This window comes from Manis javanica, chromosome 2, assembly GCF_040802235.1.
Source record: "Manis javanica isolate MJ-LG chromosome 2, MJ_LKY, whole genome shotgun sequence".
In the NCBI taxonomy this organism is placed as follows: domain Eukaryota; kingdom Metazoa; phylum Chordata; class Mammalia; order Pholidota; family Manidae; genus Manis; species Manis javanica.
Genome location: NC_133157.1, coordinates 123827799 through 123842539, shown reverse-complemented (window position 1 = coordinate 123842539; position 14741 = coordinate 123827799). Strand labels below are relative to the sequence as shown.

At 42.0% G+C, this 14741-nt stretch overlaps 1 protein-coding gene across 2 annotated transcripts in view; it reads left to right on the top strand.

The window, feature by feature from the left end:
* PROSER2 (proline and serine rich 2) overlaps positions 1 to 13194 on the top strand; it is a 45756-nt gene extending 32562 nt beyond the window's left edge. For both annotated transcript variants that reach the window (XM_037001177.2, XM_073229319.1), the window contains exons 3-4: positions 7876 to 8128; positions 9165 to 13194. In XM_037001177.2, the coding sequence (XP_036857072.2) occupies positions 7876 to 8128; positions 9165 to 10177 (1266 nt within the window). In that variant the 3' untranslated portion in view covers positions 10178 to 13194. The remainder of the gene's footprint in view (positions 1 to 7875; positions 8129 to 9164) is intronic.
* Positions 13195 to 14741: the final 1547 nt, after the last annotated feature.

The window sequence follows — 14741 nt, the reverse complement described above, 5'->3', positions numbered from 1 at the left end:
ATGAATCTCATGTTGGGAATTCTTGCTTTGGGGCTGGATTAGACATGGCTTCTATCCTCCATTCTCATTTTTGCCCCTCACTGCGTGTGGGAAGTTGTCATGTGACTAAGCTGAAGGTCTGTGATAAGCCAGTTGCCCATTTAATTCTGTCTATACACCCAAGAAAAGACTGTTATACCACACCAAAGTAGATTATCTAAAAGAACCTGTGAATAACCCTATCAAAGCACTGAATTGGGAAGGCCAGAGTAGGAGGAAAAGGGTAGAGAGCATTCATTTATTTCCTTAGACTTTTTCTTCAACAAATAATTGTGGTGAAGACTCCTTTTAGATTATGGTTATTATCATTATCACACCATCCTACCTACACCATGAATGTTGTAGTTATTAACTTTTTGATTATGGTTATTATCATTATCACACCTATCACACCTACAACCATGGATGTTGTAGTTATTAACTACAGGGACCCTTGTTATGCTAAGAGCCTAATGGTTTTAGACTTGCAAGTTGTTTTGTGTTGAGTCACTGAACTAAACTACCCTGCATGGAGAGAAGACAAAAATGGAACTATCTTAGGGTGAATGCAGGGGAGCAGCAGTAAGGAGGGCACAGTGTGTGCAGAATCGATGGGGCCAGAGCCAGGGTATGCGGAGGAAAGACAGGCCGGAACACTCATGCCACACACTGTGACCCCTTCCACATGACTGCACCAATCTTCACAAAAATACAGACAAATCACAAAATGGATTGTGTCATTGGATGTCTTAGAAAGTTCATGTTCTGGTCTCCAGAGGCCAGAGAAGAAGGGCATAATGAGGAGGTCCTGAAATTTTGGTTACAGTGACTGCCCCTGGCTATCACAGAGCCTCTCAGCTCTGGGGCTAGTTCAGATGTACATCAGAGAAGAATCTCTCCATTAGTGTAAAGTCTGTGGGGGTAAAAATCATGGGTGATGAACGACTGTAGTAAAAAACAGAATTTTATATAAGGAGTCTATTCTACTTTTTTTTTTTTTGAGAGGGCATCTCTCATATTTATTGATCAAATGGTTGTTAACAACAATAAAATTCTGTATAGGGGACTCAATGCACAATCATTAATCAACCCAAGCCCAACTCTCAACGGTCTCCAATCTTCTAAAGCATAACGAACAAGTTCTTACATGGTGAACGAATTCTTATATAGTGAATAAGTTCTTACATGGTGAACAGTGCAAGGGCAGTCATCACAGAAACTTTTGGTTTTGATCACGCATTATGAACTATAAACAATCAGGTCAAATATGAATATTTGTTTGATTTTTATACTTGATATTCTACTTTTTAAGTATCTCTCATTCGCATCCCTTTCTCGTCATTCCATCACCATATACTTTTTTGATGACCTTTACCTCTTGTCTAAATTGTTTCCCTCTACTTCCCTCACTATGGCCAACGTGGTCTCTCCAGAATGCACATCTAACTATATCCCATGTCCCTTCTTGTTTGACCCTCACTCACTTCTTCAGATTACTGATGTTTATCATTTCCCCACCAAAGGATTTCCAGATCAAACCTCCTTCCACAAAAGTGTGGATTGATATCCAAGCTATGTTTCCACAACATCCCATAGTCACCTTGCCATCACCATTTTCACATTCTAATAAAGTAATTACTAATTTCCTTATCTAAGGCCCTCATGAGGTGGTCGACTAGACAGTAAGAACATTATTTATACTGTTGTATTTACATCGCCCAATGGTTAGTAGATGCTCAAATATCTGAATGTTTGATTCAGTCAATGCCATGGGAGTAGGCTGGAGGTGTGGTGATATTTAAATAGGACCATGAAGGATAGGTAAGATGTGGCTATGCAAAGATAGAAACAGGCTTAGGAAATAGCACATGACTTGATTTAATTAGAGTATAGAACAAGAGTTAGTGAACTACAGCCTGTGGACCAAATCTGGCTCCCAACCTGTTTTTGTAAATAAAGTTTTATTGAAACAAAGCAAGGCTTGTTCATTAATATATTGTCTATAACTTTCACACTATGTTGACAAAGTTGAATAGTTGCTACCATAAAGCCTGCAAAGCCCCAAATATTTACTATCTGGCCCTTTACAGAAAAGTTTGCCACCCCTGTGATTTGAAAAGTAGATAGGGCCAGATCCTGGAATTCTCAGAATAAAATGGAAATTCTTCAGTCATATGTTCTGTAGACTGCTATATTACAACACTGGAGCTTGTTTTTTCTTAACCCAATCCCCTTTTCCTTGGTGCAGTGTTAAATAAGGAATACTTTGTGCCCATTTTCCTTTATAGTATCTTGCCACTCTTCTAATGTCCCTCATACTGACCCTATTTTTAGAGAAATACTTAAGTTCTTAGAGGAAATGCAACTGCTAGATGTGTAAATTGATATAGTTACAGAGATCTTGTTAATATGGAACTGTTGTATATTCAGCTGAAGAAAGAATATTCTTAAAATCAGTCTGTTCCTTACCCCCCCAAAGCCCCCCAAAACTCAAAAGGTGGAACAAAAAGGTACAATATAAACTAAAACATTAGGGCCTATTGTTTCAAAAGCTGAATTTTAAAAAGAAAAGGTATACAAAACCTGATTATAATGAAAGGGAAATTATAGGCCAATCTGTTTTATGAATAAATTCTGAAATTCTAAACAAAGTATTAGCAAATCAAATTCAGTGATGTATAAAAATGATATAAACATCACAACCAAGTTGGATTTATTCCAAGAAAGCAAGGTTGGTTTAATATTTGAAAATCAGTCATTGTAATTCAGTTTATTAGCAGAAAAAAGGAGAAAAAGTATATGATCATATCTCCTAAGCCTGAGCACTGTGGATATTTGGGGCCAGAGAACTCTTCATGTGCTGAGCCATCCTGTGCATTGCAGGATGCATAGCACCACTCCTGGCCTCTGTCCACCAGACACCAGTTGCACCCACCTAATTATGACAACTAAAACTATCTCCAAACATTGCCAAATGTCCCCTAGAAGGTAAAATCACCCCCACTGAGAACCACAGCAGTAAATGAAGAAAAAGCATTGAACAAAACTCAAAAAAAAACCACACACACTTAGCAAACTTGGAATAGAAGAAAACTTTCTTAACCTGATGAAGATCATTTTTTAAAAACATACATCAAACATTATACTTAATGGTGAAATAGTGAAAGCTTTCTCCCTGAATTTGGGAACAAGAGAAAGATGCCACTTCTGTTTAGCTGATTGGAAAACCCAGACAGTACAAAAAGGCAGAGTAAAAAATTGAATGAATGGTACAAGGAACAGAAAGGAGAAAATAAAAATCTGTCATTTGCAGACACCACTGTATATGTAGAAGACTGAAAAGAATCTGTAGATAAACTGTTAGTTTATATATAGTAACAATTTATTGTTAAATAGACAATTTACTTATAGTAAATTATAGTTTTACTATAATCTAAAGTAGTTAAATCTACTTATTACAAGGTCAGTGTACTTTGTATTTCTATATACCAGCAACAGTTAGAGAATTTAAAAATAGCACCATTTATAATGGTGTCAAAAACAACAGATACCTAAGAAGATCCAAACTGAAAACTGTAAGTCTCACACTGGAAACTACAGGATTCTGTTTACAGAAATTAAAGAACCAAATCAATGCCTGTCAACCTTTAGTTCATGAGTATTATGCAGACGCTATGTTGAAATGCAGATTGAAGGCTCACCCCTTAAAGTTTCTGAGTCAGTCACACTGAGATGAGGCTGGAGAATTTGTATTTCTACAAATTCCATGTGCGGCTCTGGTCAAAGGGCCACACTTTGAGAGCCACTAATCTAAATACATAAAAGTGTATACCATACCTGTGGATTCAAAAAATATTGTAAACATCAGTTCTCCTCAATTTGAGGAATTTCTGTGCGCTCCCAGAGTTCCAGCCCGGGTGTGTGTATATATGTGCATATATAGAAGCTGACAAGCTGATACTAAAATTCATATAAAAAGAGTCAATAAAAGCTAGCACAAACTTAGAAGAGCAAAACTGAAGGGTTTTAAACTACCAGATACCAAGACTTATTATAAAGTTATAATAATTAAAACTTTCTGGTATACAAATGAATAGACAAACAGAAAAGTCCAGAAACAGGCTGACATGTGTATTGTCAAACTCACTTAACAACTAAGGAGACCTTCAGTGGAGAAAGGACATTCTTTCTCTTCAAGGAGTGGTGCTAGAACAACGGTATCAATTTAGAAAACTGAATCTTGACCTCACACCACACACACGTTCCAGAAGAATCGCAGCATTAAATGAGAAGGTTAAGAACAGTATTGCTTCTAGAACAAAACACAGGTGAATATCTTCATGACCATGGAGTAGGTAGTGGTTTCTTAAATAGGACACAAAAAGCTCTACCCATGAAAAAGGAGACTGATAACATGGTACAACATTAAAATGAAGAACTAGTCATCCAAGGACCCACATTCAGAGAGAGAAGAAGCAACCAAGTGAGTGGAAGATAGTTTGCAATAAATATATCCAACAAAAGATTTGTATCTGGTATATCCTATAGATTATCTTTTTAAAGACAACTTGATAGAAAATAGGTGAAAGACTTAAATAGACACCTCATAAGAGGATCTCCAAATGGCTAGTTTAAGTATTATGAAAAAAGATGCCCAACACTGTTAAGTCACCTTGGGAATGGATTGAAAATCAGGAGACACTGCACACCCCGTCATACCTAGCTGGAGACCAAGTAGCCCTGCTGGTGGGAATGTAAGTCAGTACAACCACTTTGGAGAACTATTGGCCATATCCACCAAAGCAGACCCTGCCTTATGACTCAGCAGTTGTATATAGGTTTATAGCCAGTGGACATACAAGGCTGGTTCTCCCTGGCAGCATTCTGTTCCATCTGCTTGCCTGACCCATGCTCTAGATATCTTTCTGTAGAAATATTCTATACATCTATTTACTGAACCTGTGTATAGATAGTGTCCTTCCCCAAGGCATCCTTCCTTCAGATTAAGCTAATATGGCCAGGCTAGTTTGAGAAATTTGCATGTATTCTTGCATTAATCATACCAAAAACAAATGTATACTGTGCCTTAAACCAAAGAAAGGTCTCGAAAATTGTGGAGACCACAGGCTTTGTGATGAGCCTGGGAGGAGATGCTTTGGGGTAGATGGCATTTAACTACTTCTCAGATCACAGCATGAAAAGCTTTACCTTCACCAGATAGATCAGCTCTTAATCACCCTTGCTTCTATCATTTTTTGTCGTTTCATCAAAAATCATGTTTAGAGTGTCAAACAGTTTTATATAAATATATGAAAAGCATTAGTCTTCCATGTACCCCTCCCCACATTTTTTACTCACTAGAGGCAACTTCTAACTCATGCCTGTTTCTTTGTTCATATCAATTATCTTCATATTGCCCCACTAAGATAACTTTACTATATATCCTTTCAGCACTTTTTTGTATGTGTTTATATATATTAAGAAGGCATATATTTAAGTCAAACCAAGACAACCATATTTTTCTGGCTGCATTTTTTTTTACTTAGCATTATATTGTTTTGAAAACACCATTAAAATGTCTGTATAATCCATCTGTGCTGTGCCATTTGTTTAGCTGTTCCCTCACTATTGGACATTCTATGTTGTCTCTTGTTTTGCTTGTTTTCTTGCTACTATAACTAATACAATTAATATATCTGTATGTGTACACACAGTGATGTGTGTGTGTCTGTGTGTATATTGCTATAAGTAAACCGATTCACACATGACATGTTTTCTCTCATGACTTTAGTTTTTCTGTGGTTTATAATTGCTTTGGCTTTGCTTGCTTGCTTTGCCCTCTGTGGAGCCGTCTGGCCTCCTCTGAACTAGGCTGGTTGTTCACCGCACACCTGACATCCTGTGGATGTCACCATTATGCCAGGATGCCCTTCAGCTTTCTTTTATTTGCTCCTGTTTCTGGTCTTCAGCAGGTTGATACTGACTAACTCCCCTGTCTGGGGGAATAGCTGTACTCCCCCAGTACCATGCAGCAGCTTCCTGGGAGGGTGTAGGAGGGGGATCTGTTGTTTAGACCTCACATGTCTATAAAACATCTTTATTCTACCCTAATCTTAATTTGTTAGGTTGTGCATTCTAGTTCTGAATTCATTTAGAACTTTGAAAGAATCACAGCATTGGCTTCTAGTTTCTGATATTGATGAGGAGAAGTCTATTGCTGCTCTGATTCCTGATTTTTTGTAATATGACCTGCTTCTCACTCTGGGAAACTTTCAGAACCTTGATCTTCAACATACTGAAATTTCACAATGATGCATAGGTTGATTTTATTTTCATTCATTTGGTTATTCTGTTGGCCCCTTTCGATGTAGGAACTCAAGTACTTCTGTTTAGGGACATTACCTTGAATTATTTTACTCATTTACTTTGATAATTCGTTTCCCTTTGTGCTGCTTTATCTTTCTGGAACACTCATTATTCATATATTGGCCCTCCCACACTTATCCTCTAATTTTCTTCTCTTTTCCATTAAAAAAATTTTTTTTGGACTTTTTCTACTTTACCTTCTAGGCTTTAGTTCAGTTTTTTATTTCTGCTCTCATTGTTTTAGTTTCTAAAATCTATTTTTTGTCTTCAAGTTTTTAAAAATAATATATTCTTATTTAGTGATTCAATATTTCCTCTTATCTCTGAGGATATTAATGATAATCTTTTTGAAACTTGAATCATTCCGCATAGTTTGTAAGTTGCTTTCTTTTTGTTTGTTTTGATAAAGGTTTTCTCAACTGCCTGGTGATGATCAGATATATGCACATATATAAGAGCAGGATGTTAGGAAATTTATTAAAAATTCTATGTAGGGGTTTGTTGACTGTGATCTTCACTGTAATCTTGCTGAGATGTTTCATTGGGGAACCTGTGGTGTCAGCCTCTTTTGGCCCATGGACCATTCATTCGGACTCCCTAGAAAAGACTTCCAATCTTCTGTCCAGAAGGTATCAATTTGGTTCATTTAACCCCCATGTTCAATATGGCCCCTCATCAACTCTGCTTGTTGTCCCCCCTTCAAATCTCTTTTACCTTCTTCAAGAAAAAAACATCTAGTTTTCTGCCAAGGTGACTTAATTGCTTCTACAGGAGGCTTTCAACCCATTCTGCTCTTCGCCACACTTCCAGGATTGCTCAGCACCCCACTGCCTGAGCCTCAGGGGGGCTCCCGTCTCAGCAGGTTGATACTGACTTGCCCCAACTGCTGACTGAAATTCAACTTCCTTGGATCTTCTGAGATAATGACATCTGTCTTCCTGCTATTTAACTTCCCAAATGTTGTTGCTTTCATCTCTTTTCCTATTACTTTGTCTTAGTGACTTGTGCCTTTAAAAAAATAGTAAGTCCCATTACTGTTTTAGTGAGGTTTCTGGACAGAGGAGATGAATATGTGAGTTAACTCCATTCACCAGCCAGACTCCCCCCGCCACCCCCAGTACCTGTTATGGGAAAACAAGTAAGTATGAGGGCAGAACGCTGCAAACAGCGTTGCCAAGGCAGCCCTGAGAAGAGCAGCTTTCTGACTCGCTAGGAACCACAGCTAGAGCCAGCTACAGGTTCTCAGATCCTCTATCAGCTCCACCTTTTTGGTAGGGCGGGTAAAATGCTGAAGCATAAACAGGCACAGTTGGGGGAGGGCGGGGGTGGTAACGCGAGAGGCAGACTCTCCCTAAGGGGAAACTCCAGAGTGTGTGAACAATTCCAGGGCTCTGTATGGATCCCAACTTTGTCGTGGGTTTTTTTTCCTTTCAGCAAAGCCACCATTTATTTCATTTTTTTCCTTTCCCAATCCCCAAACCTGTTGTGTAGGATGATGAGAGCCTGAAGTACCTCACACATGAGGAAAAGGATGTCATTATGTTTTTTGAAGAGACAATTGACTCCCTGGAAGATGACTTTGAGGAACAGGTCTTGTGTGACAGTGGGGTACACTGCCACTTTCCTTGGTCTCTGGAAGAGAGCACTTACAGTCATTCTGAGCCAGAAGATGTCATCGATTTAGTGCAGCCAGGACCTTCAGTGGGGGGCCCCGAGTGCCCTCTGGATGAGACTGAAGCAGCAGGTGAGGTGTAAAGCACATGTCCCAGGCCTCTGACCAAGCTCACTAGTGTCACATAAGACACACAGGCACTTCCTTCTGTTCCCCTGTGTTTGCCAATGTGGGCAAATGTGTTTTCTTTTTAAGCAGGGCTGTGTATTACAATTTCATATACTACAGATTATATATATGGAGCTTAGTTAGCAGCCATCTCTTCAAAGAAAACTTACTATGAATTTCCCATTTTATCACTTCTTTGAAGTAGAGTTACTAAAATAAATTTGGACCAACTGATCCTTTAAAAGTGTCAGATCATTTAAGTGTACCAAGGAGAACATTTTTTGAAAGTTGCCGCCTTGCCTATCAATTATCTAACATGATAATTTCATATCAATTTTAAGTGCCCACTTGGTGGCAGGCATTGGATGGGGTTCTGAGGATTCAAAGATAAGACATGGCTTAGTTTTGCAGCAGGAGACAGGTGTATAAATGTAAGTACAGAAAAGTGCTAGGTGATCTGCAATTGATTATGTGCTAAGGATATAGTAAAGGCTCAAAGACACTTGCATGCAATTCCACCTGGCTGTCAGGAACCACTTCTGACTCGTGGAGGCCAGTGAGAGGACACATCCAGCTAGCCTTCACCTAGAAAGACCTGATGGATTTGTTTGGTAATGTGCCACACTACTTTCCCGCCTGTTTCCCCTTGGTAAAACCCCTGATAAGGTGAGTTACTATCCCCCCCTGTTCCACACCTCCTGATGATGGGTCCTTAGAAGCTTGCTTTCCAGTGTTGAGTCCCAGGTACTGACTCACATCCCTGACTTGTAAGCGTCTCACCATCACTGACTCACTCCTCACCCAGTGCCAATGAGAACCATGCCCTGCCTTCTCTTTGACTAGTCCAAGACACAGGGATAAAGGGTTACAGCTTACAGGAGGTACTGTGGAAATTGGTATTATGTCCCCCTGAGATCCTTTTAAAATCTGAGAAGAGGTAATGTACTGCCTTTATTTTTACATGAGGTGGTAACTTACGAGGATTCTCCCTACTTTTCAGGGGCTGAGTCTGTTGGAAAGGAAGACGTTCCTCTCTTCTTGTGCAGGAAGCAAGGTGCTGAGAGTCCTCCGCTGCCAGACCCCCCGGTTCCACAGACCCTGCCGCTGCCTCTGGCCCCAGCCCACCCCAGGAAAGAGTTGCCCCCTCCTTCTCCTCCCGCAGAGCACCCGAAACTGCCTCGGTCGGTCCCTACCCCACTCGTCATTGCCCAGAAGATATCTGAGAAGTTGGCGGGACGCGAAGCGCTGTTGCACACGTCGCCCTCTAAGGACGGTCGGCCTGGGGAATGGAGGACGCTGGCTCTGGGGGGTCCCGGGCCGGGAGACCACTCCCTGTGGCACAGACACGTGGCCCCGCCTGTGCCCAAGGTTCACCGCTTCCCGAGCAACATCAGCGTGACCAACAGCGCGGGGAAGGACTTCAACAAGACCATCTCCAAGGCGGCCGTCAACGTGCAGGAGCGCAAAGCCCGCGTCTTGGCCAACATTAACGGGGTCTCTTTCCTCTCCACGAGAGACCTGGCAGGCCGCGCCCTGAAGGGCGGCCCCTCGGAGCAGACGGGCAGCGTCGGCGCGGAGCAGGGTCCGCGTGGCACCAGCGGGCCAGCCCCGGTCCGGGAGGCGGCGCCCGCGCCTGCCGAGGGGCGCAGCGGCGGGCGGCAGTCCCGGGCGGTGCAGACGGAGCAGGCCCCGCCGCTGGCCAACGGCTGCCCGAGCATCCACGACGCCCTGAGGAGCCAGCCCGGGGCCTTCGCCTCCGCCGGGAAAACTGTCGCCTTCCGGCCGACAGCGGCCCCCGCGGGGAAACTCGCGCTCCAGAACGCCAGCAAGAGCCTGGACGCGCCGCGGCAGCCCGACTGCGGCCAGGACGCGCGCAGGCGGGCGGGCTCGCTCCCCAGGGCGGTGGGCGTGCGGCCCCAGGGCGTCACCGTCCAGTTCGCGGGCCGCGGCGCCACCGAGGAAGCCCGCAGGGAGGCCCTGCGCAAGCTCGGCCTCCTGAAGAAGAACTCGTGACGAGACACGGCGGGGCCGCGGCCACGGGCGCGTCTCTGCGACCCGCGCTGTGCGCGCAGAGGGCGGCCCGGCGAGGACTGGGGGGGGCGGGCGCGTCCCCGGGGGAGCGGCGGCTGTCAGAGCCCCGCCCCACCTTGTCTGGCTTCTCTCAAGGACTCGGGCAGTCACCTTGGGGTCGCACAGGTTTCTGTGACGTGAACGCCGTGTATTGTCTGGATGTAGGAGATGGGGTCTGGCTGTTATTCTTGAGGCTCCAAGCTAGCCCTTTGTCCCGCGTACATTAAGTGAAGGCCAGTTTATATCTATTACACTCAGTTCTCTAAGGGATGTTCCCCTCCTTTAGGAAACAAAAAGAAATGCTTGTTAAATTTTCACATCTTAAAATACTTCTCTGGTTTTTTGTTTTTGAAGAGTAAATAGCCCGTTTTTTCTTGATATGATTGGGCTTGCCCAGTTTTTTTTTAATTGAAAATTGAACTGAAACTTTTAGAATATGATTTACTATAGAGTCGGACAGAAAGGTTGACTTTGGGAAAGGTGGTAAGTTTAAGAAAGTAAGTCTCATCAGACTACAGGGTCTGTTCCTGGGAGATACGTGTAAGAACGTGTGTAAACATGGACATCTGTTTATAGAAACGTTAACATATACATATATAGGTATCGTATGTGTGCACACACATTTGTTATTACATATGTATAAACTTCTTAAAACCCTACTAAGTAATTACAGGATGCAAGCACTTCCTATTCTATTAGTAGATACAGTGGACTGTCTCAGCATTGTGATGGATGACACAGAAATTGTTACTTCCTAATATTTAGAAGCCTTTTAAAGACACATCTCCAAAGTGCTTTTTCCTCAGCAATGTGTTGTTCTGTTCCCAATTAAAGTAATATTCCAAATAAGCTTCCAGATAAACAAGATAGTTCCTTTTCTAGTAAAGAACATTTTAAAGACTTAATGTATCAGCTAATTTTAACCTAATTTTAATTTATCACCGACTTGATTTTACATGTTCCAAGGTAGGCAGTAAATAGAAGGAAACCAAAGCGTCTTAAGATCCCCTGTTTCAGGAGATCTCAGGATTAAGTTAAAAGGGAAAAAACTAGGTTACCCAGCATGAAAAGAACTGGTTTTCTCCCAGACTCCACCTTACATGCTGAGTTGTAACTACCAGCACTATTATCAAAACCTTTGAAGGCTGGAGTCTTTAAACTTCTAAAAATAGCCTGGGGAGGGCTCCACTTAGAAGCAATGCCCGTTGTCATTGTCTTAGCCACTGTCATAGAATCTGTTCTTGTTCTTTCTTGTTGAGTATGATTTAAATTTAGACTTTTAAATGTATTGTGAAGGATGTTTTACATAGTATTCAATTTTCTGTAAGTTACAATGATTGTAAAGTTTTCCCCTGTAATTACAGTATGTAGTGTCTCATCAAGCCCTGGTCCTCCTGAAATAATGTCATAGATTATTAATGGTATTAATTTAAGTAGGTGCTTTGATTTTACAGGTTTTAAAGATAGCATTTATTTTACTCCTCTTTATATTGAATTTGTTTAAAAGATTCTTGAAGGCTGTATTACCTTTTTTCAAAATGAGATGCCATACACAGTGTTTAAAAATAGAGGGTCTTGATAAGGCTAACATTTTAAATATCCTTTATATGAGAATTATTTCTTTTTATCTTATCCTATGACTTCATTATGATTAAGGTCAAGTTGCCTATATATTAGTGTATCAGGTTTCAAAATTACATTTTTGAAAAATAAATTTAGAGACTTATCTGAAGTATAAACAACTTCGGTTTTGCATTTTGTACTTACTCTCAATTATTTTAAATGGCTATATCCTTCTATTTATTCATAATTTCTTCTACCTATTTATTCATTATTATACTGATTGTTATGCTGGTTATTTCTTGTACCCAAAATTCCCATATTAAAGCCATATGTTTTGTACATGGTTCAAATTATAGCTGCTAATTAACTTGTATGTGTGAGTATCAGCAAAAACATCTAGCTTGCTGAGGGGCATTTGCTTTCTTGCCATAGCTGCATGATAGGGCATTCTGAAAGGGCCATCTTCAGAGGGATTTTAAAGACCATATTTCAAAGCAAAATTGTAATGAAAAGGAAAGATCAATCTTGAGAGCCCAGATTTTTTTTCAAGTGATACTTGTAAATAAGTCTCCATTTTCATGAGACTCTTTATCTTAATATTTAAAAATCAGGATAAAGAAGTTCTCCTTTGATTTTAGGAAGGTATGTACAAAGGGCCAAATTTGAGTCTCTCATCTGCCAAAGTTATACTTGGCAGTTGCCAGGGAAACAGCCTCTGCCAGTTCCTCCTCTCTGTTCCCAGATTTGGTTCCTGGTATACATACTTATCTTTACAAGACTGATAGAAATTCTGATCTTTATCTCTCCCCAGCTCACACCATCCTCTTATAATGCTTGTTGTGGAAAAAAGGCATGAGATGTGGGGGGGGGAGGGTGTCCCTCCTATGTCTCTGGATCTCACAGCAGAGGGCTCAGCCTAAGCAAATCCCTGCGCCTCTCCACCACACAAGCTGACTTTTGACAACAGAAGTTTCTTCACTCCACTTTCCAGATGGGTGGCTCCCAACATAGGCTCCCCACTGGAAACCCACGTATATGAAGAGCTTAATGGAGGTGACAAGTGAGGCCTAGGGAACCTTAGAGTTGACCTTTTTATTTGTAAAAAATCAGAAATGTCTTCTTTTTATTAAATTCCCACAGCTCTGGCTATGAGGAATTTGACCTTTCAGGGGACTTAGTGGAGATGTTTTTCATACAGGTGATCTAAGAAATTGTTTCATTATGTTTGTTCAAGAGGAATGAAGAAAGAGAAATAAGATAAATATGAAAACAATTTACTGTTATCAAGAAACCTGTAACTGCTGTGCTGTTTTCCTCATGGAGGTGGCAGAATGAAGCACTGTTACTCTGTGTATTTTATTGCCCTGACAAGTTGAATAAACTTTTTTTCCCCTAAACTTCTCCCTTGGGTTCTTACATGTTTGTCATCAAATCATCGTGTTCTCTGAAGGTACAGAGCTTGCCTTCTGTTTTTCTTCTTGCCCCTGCCTGCGATCCCCACGTGGATGGCAGAAAGAAGGGGAGGTGTGGCGGGGGAAGGCTCACCTGTGAAAGGCTTATGTTTTCATTGAAATGACAAGTCACCAAACAGGTTTTGTTTCTTCCCTTCACAAAAGGCTTTTTCCCTGCTTTAAAGTATGGGGAACAAGTTCCCATATCCTTTTCTAATCTGCTCGCTGGACAAGCCCTGCTTTCAGATAGCTGAGAGAAGAGAGGCAAGGCTCCAAGTTGCCGTGTTCTCTGAAAACTGGAATTCAAACTAAATTTAAAGCAGAGGACCATGGGTGCACGGGCCTGCCAGGAACACGTCGACCTGCCACCTCTTGCTGACCACAGTCCTCCCCAGCTCCTGCTTTCCATCCCAGCCAAAATCACCCACTTTTCTAAGAGCAAAAGCAGTGTTGGGGGAAAACCCTTTGCACTAGAGAAAAGACCAGCCACTGGTGGATGACCTAAAGGCACTTCCTGTCCTGCACTTTTCAGCACAAAAATGGTCAGCCTTTAAGCAGTCCTTTAAGATGTCTGTTTTTATTCAAAAAGAGAAAACAAAACTTTCCTACACATTGCAAATTCGTAAGTCTGAGGAAATGCCAGTCAAGGCCTTGGCCTGCCGGCTCACTCTCCCTCCTGGTTACTGTTCTTGTGGGGAGCCACCAATGACCCCGGAGCCAGAGCGAGCCTGCCCCACGTGGTTCTGGCACGGTACTGACATGCTGTCTTCAACCCTGTCAACCTGCTTTCTAATCATCTTAACTATATGAACTTTCTATTCAACAGTGAGCTAAAAACGGGAACATGCTGATTTCCAGGAACAACCAAGAAAGCCTAACCAGCAAACACAATATCCTCTAACCTGGGTGGAGAGACCCATAAATCACCCTGATGAGCAGGAGGTGAGAGCAAGACCCACCCCAACTAGAGAATTGTGCTACCCTGGGACACCCTCCGAGCACTGCTTTTTGCCCCCTGGTCCTTGGCAAATCCATAGATCTGTCTGCCACGGGCTCCCTGTACAAGCCCTTCTGCTTTGGGGAAACAAAGATCAAGGGCAGTGCTGAGTCAGGAGGAATCCTGGTTGCCTCACTGGCTAAGTTCTATGTAGGACTTCCTGACCCCCACTGCTTCTGCCAGGTCCTTGAAGTCACCTGTTTCCCCAGCTGACTAAAATTTATGAGACTCAGGGAGCATTTCCGAGGGGAAACCCACCCTAGTTTTGCTGGGTCTGCTCTCTGGGTGCTGGAGCAACGAGCTCCGTGCCTTCGTTGGGGATTCTGTGACCACTCCCCCCACGTATCCGGCTCACCATAAAGGTAGTAGCTGTGGCAGTCTGAGCCCAGGGTCATAGGTAAGAATTCACATTTGAAAGCTAAGGCTAATGAAACTTAGTCATTGATCAACAGGTCACACTTCATAAACCACTCTCTGAGTATTTGTGTGTGAATCA